General features: G+C 39.1%; 1 protein-coding gene across 3 annotated transcripts; it reads left to right on the top strand.

The window, feature by feature from the left end:
- The first annotated feature begins 796 nt into the window (after nucleotides 1-796).
- LOC117956122 lies at nucleotides 797-1,944 on the top strand. Of its 3 annotated transcripts, none has more exons than XM_034891019.1 (3): nucleotides 797-929; nucleotides 1,275-1,625; nucleotides 1,757-1,944. In XM_034891019.1, the coding sequence occupies exons 1-3, from the start codon at nucleotides 911-913 to the stop codon at nucleotides 1,834-1,836; spliced, it is 450 nt and encodes a 149-aa protein (XP_034746910.1). In that variant the 5' UTR covers nucleotides 797-910; the 3' UTR covers nucleotides 1,837-1,944. The 3 variants fall into 3 exon arrangements, with proteins under 3 accessions (XP_034746910.1, XP_034746909.1, XP_034746908.1); XM_034891018.1 differs by having other exon boundaries at nucleotides 1,275-1,564; nucleotides 1,610-1,944; XM_034891017.1 differs by having other exon boundaries at nucleotides 1,275-1,944.
- Nucleotides 1,945-11,454: the final 9,510 nt, after the last annotated feature.

Raw genomic sequence — 11,454 nt, forward strand, 5'->3', positions numbered from 1 at the left:
TGGGTGCTAATGAGCATGATTCAGGTTTTTAATTGTAATGCATTGTAATTTAATAGTTGTACTGGATGAGTGTGCTGGAAATTATGTGTTAATTTCTGCTTGTAGATTTGTCTTTATAATTATGTATGTACATGTGTGGAAGAGACTACGGTTGGGTAAAAACCCACACTAACATGTATTAAAACAGTGTGTGATTTTAGTTTGTCTGAAACCTTAGCATGAAACCAATAGTACGTGAATTGCATACTATTTCGGGTGAACTATTGCAGTATGCAAACACTGGCATAAACAGTGCCAAAAATATCTCACAATGCAATATGGTAGTGATGACAACGTTTACAACAGACACCACAATGAACAGCGACCCAGGCAGCTCAGTAACTTCATACATTTACCTTTCTACATATTGAAAATCAATGATTTTGTCATCTTTGAACACTGGACTAGACACTTTTTTAGAGAAAAGAGGCTCCCAGGAAGTGACATGGTGGTTACAGCTCACAGTGTCAAAAAAGATACATACTACAGCTTATTCACACAATAGTGTGTTCAAGTATAGTGTACTGTACATATTGAGTGTGTAATGTATGCGATTTTGGATGCAGCCTATGTCTGTGTACCATGTAAATGAATTTTTCTCGTGATTGTTCTGTGTACCTGACCGGGAACTGCAAAGGGAAATTAGTTAATAGCTAAATCTGGCATAAAACATCTCCTCTCAATTTGAGATAAATGTTTTTGTGTGTTTTTGTTTTAAAAAGAAACAAATATTCATCACACTGTATTCCAGTGTTGTATTTTGAATTTGGTTGCTAGGACAACCATTTTGTTTACATATGGTGCTGCCTTCAGTGGATTTTAATCACTGATAACTTTGTTTTCTGCAGGATAGTCACAGATATCCACAATAATGGAAACATCAAAAAAGAGTAAGTTGAAATTTAACATTGAACACAAGGGTTCTGTTTTCTTTTGTGTCATTTTAATTGCTATTGAGATGCCACAGTTCAACCTTTTAGAGATGAATAATAATTACACTGCTATTCACTGTAAATGTTTTAAGGATCAAAAAATCTGAATGTCCCACAGTTTCTTACATTAGTGACATGTTTAAGCATTTAATTCGTGGAAGAATTAAAATCATTTTCACCCCTTTCTTCTTTTAAAATTGCAAGATAGCAATTTCTTTGTGTATGCTTTTTTTTTTTTTTCTTAGACATGTTATATTATCATGTGAGCAATCTCAATATTGTGTTTGTGCTGTCATTTTGCAGTTGCTCCATCAACAAAAAAATATGTTCTGTGTAAGATGCCAGCAGAGTGGGCTACTCTGCCTGTGTTTTCTGGTGCTAGTCGGCAACAGGACTGTATTGCACTCTATACACGGAGTAGGAAAGCCCACAGCCTCGTATATGAAGGCTACATTCGTCCGGGTGCTCCTGAAAAGCTGTCAAGGTCAGCGTTGCAGCCACCACCAAAGCCGGGGAGCTTTGCACAGAAGTATGAACGACTGCTAGAGAAGATCAGAGCTGAGAAGGCTGGGACTAAAGCTGAAGAAAAAATCATTTCAGAAGAGGAAAGGAACAGCGTGGCAGATTCTGCAGTGAACAGCGTAGCAGGGCAAGGTGTTGTCAGAGCAGAGCCGGACCCCATGCAAGGCAGTGAAGATACAGCTGATGAATCAAAACAGCAGATTAAAGCAGAGGCCACCAGTGGAACTAAAAACAAATCAGAGCTTCTAAATCTGTCTCTGCAGAGGACGGAGTCCAACACCAATTATCCACTTCCACTAGAAATCCTGGAAAGAAGAGAGAGTTTACTCCCAGTACCCCTTAAAGGAGGGACAGAGGAGTTTTTTCTTTGTCTTGAACCTTGGGAGGACACCATGGACATGGATTTGATGAACCGTTTGTAATTGTGAATAAACATTTTGAGCAGCAATTTTTGCTTTTCTGACTAACACTTTATCTTGAAAGATCTTCACATTGAACATCTAGAGTTCTCACTATTTACCTACTGTATGAAAATAAAGACATTATAAGGTATGGACCTGGGTTGGACCATTTTAGGACCTCTTAAAATTGTAATTGAACAACCCTGTTTTGATCTTATAGATAATAGTTTTTTATTAAACATCACACAAACTTCCAAATCGCAGATAACCAATACCTTTTATGCTGCTGTGTCACTACAACACATACACAGCAGGCTTGTTTTTGTTTCCTCCATCCTACACTTTTTTCGGTGCCTTTTAATGGATATCGATTTCCTTCACACAGGCTTGATTGATTTTGGTCGTCCTTACTGAATCTGGGGGCCAGAGATTAAAGTCCTGACCCTCTCACACACGGAGCACACACACAACTGATTCACTTGTGATGCCAAACCATGAATGTAATCAGCCTATGGTGAGTCCCGAGGACCAATAATTCATGCAAGAGGCATCTTGGTGCTGTGTTTCCGGCTTTGATCTCTAATAGTTTGTTACAATTTATCATTTTTTTGTCCTGATTTAAACTTTATTCATGTATGTATATAGAGCCTTTCACACAAAATTGGAACACAAGGTGCTTAACAATACAGCAACACAATGAAAGTACAACAATACAAGGGAAATAGATTGGATTAGGATTAATAGAATGTTAAGAATGCTGAACTGAGATTCTTGTGCCTCCCTTTTATCTGCTGTTGTTTTCTGTCAGTCTGACACAGACACACACACACACACACACACACACACACACACACACACACACACACACACACACACACACACACACACACACACACACCAATTCCGACAATTATTTCCTGCACAAAATCCTGATATTTTTCTGTGCACAACTTTGTTCCTACAGCGCACATCATTTGCTGATTCAAGCCGCTATTTGCTTACTGCGATATTACAGTAATACGTTTCTTCAGCCATGCCATAATCCCTGCAGGAAAAATATCAAGCAATTACATATGGTGCAAACAAACCTATTTTTTTTTAAATATATGACTTTATAATCCATCAGACAAATACAAAGGTCATTTCACAAGATAGATAGAAGTGAAGGCAAAAAATAGGCCTCTGACTCTTTATTTATTTTCCCAGCTGTCAAGTTTTAGACACTGAATCCATCTTTCTGCTAGCCAGAGCACTTAGCAGTAGATTGGTATGAATGGCTGCATACTTTTCAGATACCCTGCAGAGTTTTACTGATGAAGTGCGTTGACATTGCAGTCACAGTGCTGAATTACCACTCGTTCGTTAATGTGGTGCATGTTAAAAGTGCCATATTCCTACTGTGGAATTTAACTTTTTAAAGAAAAAAGAGTTAGAGAGATGATTAAAAGGATTCGGACAGGCAGAAACAAGACCCAACAAGAGTCTGTGGTCATGCTAGCAGCTCTTTGTTTTATCTCTTGTAGTGCTTTATGCTAGATGCAAATGTCAGCATGCTACCATGCACGCAACAATGCTAACATGCAACAATGCTAACATGTTGATGTTTAGCAGCTATAACGTCTACCGTTCTTACCATGTTCATTCAGTGTGCTAGCATGCTAACAGTTGCTAATGGGCACTAAACCCAAAGTTCAGCTGAGGCTGCATCATCATCAGTTTTGCAGGCAGGCTATTTGGTTACAAACAAAATAAGTACAGCGTGGTGGCCCAACGGTTTGAACTGGGGCCTCACAACAAGAAGGTTTTGGTTTCCCCCACCATCAACAAACATGTACTAGGCTCCTCAGTCAATGCCCGCGATCATGGCTAAGAGTTGGAGTTGGTCCCCTGGCGCTGTAAATGGCTGCCCACTGCTCCCTTGTGGAGCAGGTTAAATACAAAGAATGAATTTTGTTACATGTATGTGTATTTGACAATAAAGTACCTTTAAAAAGACCAACTGAGACTATTCTTCTATAGACAACTTCAAAGTGAAACTCTATATCCTCCTGGTTTTATCCTCCTGGTTTTATACAAACACAACAATCGGTATCTATAACAGTTTTGTGAGGCAGCCTAGACACTCATACTCAAACTGCAAATCAAAAGGGGCGGGCAAAATTATATTTTACCCATCCCACCGTATTCACTATGTGTTCCATAATCTGTCCTCTGAGATCCTGCTGCATGGAATACTTTGAACTCCTCTTTTGCATTGTGACTCATTCAACTTTTCATTTTACAGGAATATAGTGACTATTATTTACTGTGTACTGCTGACACAGTACCAAGCGATGTGGTAATGTATGCACTACTGTACAGCAGAGGCGCGGAAGTTATTTTTGGCAGGGGACGCTGGGAGGGGGGTGGGGGTGGGGGGAACCAACAGTCCACATAGAGTCTAAAGATACTATGTTACACAGGCTCTGGATTCTGCAGAGCACCCTCTCACCCCTCCATGAAGTACAGCTGAGCTGACGGTGTATAAACAGGACATTCTACGTGAAAAGGCTTAACATGGTTTAATGTACCTAAACAACAATCAGTGCTCACCAATCAAAGAAGCCTAAGTGCCACAAAGTAACAGACAATGCAAAATCTTTTTTCAATAGTATGTGACAAATTCTAAATAGTAACAGAGTATTCTTTTCTTTATTATAGGCATATATAAATCATACTAAATATAGGTTACCATCTGGGCCTGCTTGGAGGCTGAAAAAAAAGACACAGAGATGTAAGACCGTGTCTCTACTTTACAAGGATTTTGGTACATCATCCTCATTCTATAGTTCCCCCCCTGGATCGCTGTCTTTCATTCAACTTCTCCCTTTGTCTGCATCAGTAGAGAACCTCCTCTGCATTATTCAACACCAACGATACCATGTTAGACCGACTCAGTTTGGTGTCATGTTATACTGCAAAAAACAGAGCTTCAAAAGTCCCCCGGAACTGTTCATTCTCAAAAGGGCCACCCTCATCAAACAGCAGCTGTCTCACTGACTGTGAGCAGCTTTTTCCGCTAGCTGCACATTCTTGGTCCGGACAGGACCCCCTGCTGGCAACTGAGCCCACTCTGAGAGGCTTGTCATCCTCGACAGCTCTTCTCACAGAGATGTCGCTGTAGGATATATTAGCATGGCGTCTCCATGCTCCTCTATTTGTTTTACTTTTTATTTTCATTGGTGACTCATTCACTGTTGAATGATGTCAGAGATGTTTGATGCCATTTTTTAAAGCCTTGGTTGTCACTCTTGCTATGAAGAGCCTTAAGTCTGTGATGCATGATGACTATTGTTTAGCATGCACACACTCTCTCATAATTGCCTTTGTTATTTGTTATTACAAAGCTTTATCTCATATTTGACCATTCATTGATTATTGTAATGTGTCATGGGTGTTATAACGCATGGGTAACCCACTTTGCTTATCTGATTGGAAGTGTATCATACGTAACCATCATCTCTGCTCTCTTTCACAACTATACTTGACCTGTAAGCACTAGTGCTGTCAAAAGATTACTTGCGATTAATCGTGTTAATGTCAAAGTGAACTCGCAAATAATCAGAATCATTTGCACGTTTTTATCTATTCTAAATGTCTTTTGATTTATTTTTGTCCCATTATTTTTTTCTCATTTTAATACTCTTATCAACATGGAAAAATGGATCGGCTTGCTTTGTGCAAACATTTTTTTGTTGAACACCATTGGCCTATGGCCTACCGTAGTGTTCAATTTCACACGTAACATTCCCGTTTGGAGCAGTCATTCACACTTAGAGCAAATAATCTTTCACACAGTCTAATGCTGTCCATCAATAAAAGGGTGAAAGAAATACTTTGATGAGGGATGGAGAATTTGCATCAGCTGTGTGCTTGGCTATCAAGTGGTATTTCAGACTGGACGTGCTGCGATGATCGCTCAGTTCTCAATGACAAAACACACAGATCTCTTTGGTCTTGTCTATGAAACCATTTGGCATCTTTTAAAAAGTAAACTTTCCATCCAGAATCTTATTGGCATCCATTTTTGCGTCTAGCGCACGCCATCCACTCAAAACGTAACGTTACTCCTCTTTGGCCGGCTCGGAAGCCCAAACAAGTGTGTGCCAGTTGTTTTGTTTCCAGTATAGCTAGATCTGGTGTGGTATTTTTCTTACGTAACTAGTGGTTGCAACAGCGTGTGAAAAAACTACAATGTTTTCTAGTCCAAAAAGAACGTTAAACTCGCGATAGACAAATTGATGTCGTTAACATGGGTTTTTGTTAACGCCAGTTAATGCGTGTAACTGACAGCACTAAGCCCCTTACTGAGCTTTTGCCTTTTTACCTATCTGTAGGATATACTGTATGCACATCAATTATAGAGAGAGACAAGCTCAATAGATACAATGTATTTATTAATCATAAAGATGTCCATGGATTATGTCTTCTGTTGTGGATGTCCAAAAATAAGTGTGTAAAACAATAATGTATTTGGTCTTCCAGCTGCTTTAATATTTAAAATTTTAGACAGCTACACATGAGTGTATTATGTCTGTCTGATTCTCACAGTGAGTGGCTATACACACAATAGAAAAGCTTCTTTCCTGTTAGGAGATGTCCCACTCTTTAGTACAGTTTTTATTAAGCTGTAGAAACGGTTGTAGCAGCTTCGTCTCTGTAATCAGTCAGACTGAATTTGCAGGTTTTAGTCTGAATAAGAAGATGGTCAATTGCAAAGTGACTAAAAGGATGAACTGGTGTTGGTACATGAGGGGGGATAGAAGGCATGGGTGTTCGGTTATGATTTTTTTTGCTATCAAATGTTTTTTATTTAAACACAAGCAATAGTACAAAACATTGGTCTAGATGACAACATATACAGAAAAGTACACTACACATACCTGAGAAGGCACAGTGCCAATATTTTACAATCCCCCCTTGCTGTCAAATATTCCCACACCAAAACAAAGAGAGGAAATACGGGAAGCCAGGAGACACAACAAAAACACAACAGCAAGAACATAGTCTGCAGGTCACAAACAAGACACACACAAGGAAAGTAAAGCAAACAGGAGGCATTGAGAGGGAGACTGGCATAAGACAAAAGGAACCAAACACATACACAGATAGAAGCAAGAAGGCTGTAGCAAATGTCTAAAGCATGGGTTTCAAGGATTAAGCAATGCTGAGCCAAGAGTCCAAAGTTTTTCTTGCCGCTCCATTTATGCAAGCCCTGGAGAGTCCATATGACATCCAAAAAGGAAAGGGTCGATGTACGAAATAGACAAGCCATGAGTTGGTTTCCAACGGGTGCAATCATTCTCTTGGCCGCTGTAAGTCCAGCAAAAACAGCACGTTTTTGAGTTTTAGAGAGCTGAAGGGCTGACAGATCATTCAGAAAAAAAACTGTGACAGTAAAAGGTACAGTATCAGTAATCAATGCACATTGTTTAGATTCAATATTGTTCCAAAATTGACCAACAGGAGAGCAATCCCAGCAATTGTGTGAAGATATTTACCTTAAGCTTTTAGTGTACAGAAAGTGCTTAAAGGGCTGTTAATAATTTTCATGTGATGCATTTTTCACAGTGGTGAGATATGTTTTATGAATGAAATTGTAGTGAATCTGCTAAATACTCACTGATAAAGCCTCGATACCATACCACTGGTTTTTGGCTGCATAGTAAATAACTTCCGGATAGGATGGATAGGCAAAGATCTCCGCCAGGGGACACTGAATGCCTCGAGTGATGATCTGGTGCGCTGTATTGTTGAATAATGGAGAAAATGGGTGGCAGTTATGTTTCAGTCAACCTCAATTTTTGATGAGAGATAATGGTTTGTTAGAAGCATTGGCAAAAATAACGTCATGGAGTGACCAAGGCTCTGTCATAGTATTTTCTAAGGTACACCAGCAAACAGACATATCTGGGTCAAACTAGGCAAGGAGGGGCCTTAACACAAAGGACCAAAAAAAAAGTTTAAAGTTGGGAACTGAGAGGCCACCATCATCTTTCCTGCTCTGTAGTGTAGACATCTTAACTTGCGTCCGTTTTCCTTTCCAGATAAATTTAGATACTGCTGATTGTAATTTATGCAAATAACCTGACTGAGGAGAAAGAGGTAGCATAGAGCTCACAAAATGAATCCTAGGTAAAACATTCATTTTTACCACAGAGATATAGGCTTGAATAGACATGAGGAGAGGATGTCTATCTTTCAAAACGTTGGTCAGAGCAGCAGAATAGTATGCTTAATAATCTGGTTTAAGCTAGGGAAAACCTGGTTGAAGTCAAACTATTGATACTTCCTGGAAATATATGAGAGCAGGACAGTACAGGTAAATAAATGTGATATGAACAATTGAAAATATCTGTGCATGTTACCCATCTGTACAATGTACAATTATTTGGCCAAAATCATCTCAATTTAGAGCTGCGTTTTAATTTGCATGGCAACACTAATAAAGGGTTGGCAGTGCAAAAGCAATCAGCTGAAATATGTGATTTTTATGAAAAAGGGATTATTCTAAAGGGTATTATGTGTGAGTCCCCACTCCGAGGCCACATTTGCCACTTGCTCCTTGTTATCTTCCCACTGTTAATTAAGATAGGTGAACTGAAGGGCCTGGGAACTGGATTTGTCTCTGAATTAAACATACAAATGTGAATTGGCCTGTAGTAAAGAGGTGTGTGTGTGTGTGTGTGTGTGTGTGTGTGAGAGAGAGTGTCATTTTAATTTTAATTTTCAGTTATCAAAGTTTAATTATGATTTGCTTCTTGTGTGTTTGTGTAGCCTGTTGTCTTTCCAGGTTTCCATGGGGGAGAGGAGCTTGTGTGGCTCAGGCTCATTCATAAATATAGTAGTGCAATAACTACTTGACCTCGTTCTGGAGCCATCTTTTTTTACATACTGTATGTTCACATTTTTTGTATCATTTTTGTCATTTGGAATGTCTATATTGCAATTTCATTATGTTTGTCTGTTCTGTACTCAAAACATTTAATGCATAGTGCTTAACCTGTCCATTCATGAAATTGACTTGACTTAAGGCAGTGAAGAAATAATAAATAATAAATAAAGAGTTTTAAGCATACAGTTAACCTTGGGTAGCACCGAAAGTGTCTGTGTGAGCATCCTCCAGTCAGTCTGTACACCTGGAGGACTGCACATCAAATGGAAACACGTTGTTAAAAGGCCCTTGTGACTACCCTCGTACATTGTTTGCGTCAGCTTTTTGCATTTCAATTCAGCAGACCTTGGTTAGGTTTATCTTGGCTGTTTCTGACATTTGGCAGCGCTGTACATGATCATCAACAAGCTAATAAAGGCTGACAGATGGCAAGTATGTTTGAGAGAAGGGCCAAACTGCTGGCAAGACTGCTAAAATTTATGTTAGACACAATGCCACACATCCATGCTCCATGCTTTTTGTATCAAAAATATCTAAATCAATAAATGATAACCACTTGAAATCTTGACACACAAGTATAAACACTGAAAACAAAGATCAACACCATCATGATGTTTGCCAAAAGTGCTGATAGCATCTGCTGCAAATACGAAGAAGATGACGTTCCTGCAGCACAAACGAAGCTACATCTTTCAGTGGTAGATAGAGGAATGAGTGGATGGCGGAAAGAAAGAAAAAGACAGCTGGACACTCAGTGTAGTAATTATAGCTCCCATCAAAAGAGCTTCTGCTGATACGCACTGATTAATTTTCAGTATCATATACATGACAGACTATTAAAATTTGTTTGAAGGCTAAATAACAATAAGCATCAAAGACAAGCTGGAATTTTGTAAATAAAGTCTAAAAGGCTTTAGAGTTGTTCAGTGGTTCCTGTGGTAATCAGGCCAATTGTTAAAGGAATAGTAATGTCTGTACTCAATGATTAGCTTAGCTTAAAGTGTGGAAGCAGCAGGAAACAGCTAGCCTGGCTCTGTCCGAAGGTTACAAAATCTGCCTACCAGCACCTCTAAAACTCACTAATTAACATTTTTGTTTAATCACATCGTCACTGTGGGGTAGGAGTCACGGATTAAACCATGTTCACTATCTTATTTAGCATGTTAACAATTGCTCAATAAAGTATGGCTGAAGGTGTTGAGAATGTCACAAGTTCAGCCAGTATAAAGTACTTGACAGATTGAGACCCGATGATGGTGCTAAACCAAGATTTAAGCGATAACCAAAGTTATTACAATTCATCATGAGGGGAACACGAATGTCTGGACCAAATGTTGTTGCAATCCATTCAATAGTTGTCAAGACAGTTCATTAAAAAAACAAAAAATTCATGGTGGCCCTACAGGAAAAGTAAGCGGGTCACTAATGTCACGATTTGTTCTCTTCAAACCTTGAACGTCTGGATAAAAATAGCAATTCTTCCAACAGTTATAAAACATATTTCAGTCTGGACCAAAGTGGCAGACTGACCCACGTCCATACAGCTTTCCTGGCTAAAAATCTGGGTGTCTAATTTCAAAAACACAAAGATATAATGTTGCTGTATATTTCAAGGCGCAGAGTCAAGTTGGACATGTTACCTACTGGGAGGCAACAGGAATTTAAAAGAACCTGATGTTGCAGTGAAGGCATGACGCTGACAGAATAACTGATGACTGACAGGAAAAATGACATCAGCTGTCACTCAGCTGTCTGTTGATAGTGGGAAGCAACAACATGGACATGAATAAATGAGAGCTCTGTCCTTGCACCAAATACAGAACACTTAACCCAATCACAGATTCCCACTGTGTCGCGTCTGGAAGTGGCTCCAAGCATGTTCCTGCTCACAGTGGAGGAGAGCGCCTGCAGTACTAGGACTATAGAGAGCAGCCAAACACTGAGACATACGTTGTGCATGTTCGCTCCATGTACAAGTATGATTGTCAAGTAGTCTTCTATAATATTGCAAGACTTGGACATTGCCAAATGGCTGTTTTGCTAATGCAGAGAGAGATTCCAGTTATTTCACATGAGTAATAGCAAAGATTTTAGGGGTTAAAAAGGTGACCTAATTTATACGCCATATGCACCACTAAATGTCACAATCGTTCAAAGCACAGGTCAGGGAAAGGACATGTGTCTGTCATTCTGCCAGCCTGCATCAAATTTCAAGGCCCAGGATTTTAGTGGCTGTCTATTTATGCAGTGATTTACTTGCTTCAAAAATCTATTTTTGTGCATACTGTACCAAATATTGAATTACTGAAATAGCTTAAACCACTTGCTACAATCAGGTATTCCAGGAGTTTTGATTATAGTATCATTCAAATTATTTTATGATGGAACAGTGTAGTGCCTTTTTGATGATACCACTGGGCTACACCAAAGTTGGACATTTTCTAACTCTAAACACAGTTGCTTTAAATAATTAAAACTAAATAAAATCTCTATTTCAAACAAGAAAGAGTCATATGATATAGAACATTTAAAAAAGTCATTAGAGCAGGCAAATCTTTGGATGGTTGTGATGGGGCAGATGCGTAAAAATGATTGCAGCGAGCAGAAACGTGTTGCCACATTGTGG

This window comes from Etheostoma cragini, chromosome 13 (assembly GCF_013103735.1).
Source record: "Etheostoma cragini isolate CJK2018 chromosome 13, CSU_Ecrag_1.0, whole genome shotgun sequence".
NCBI classification, from domain to species: domain Eukaryota; kingdom Metazoa; phylum Chordata; class Actinopteri; order Perciformes; family Percidae; genus Etheostoma; species Etheostoma cragini.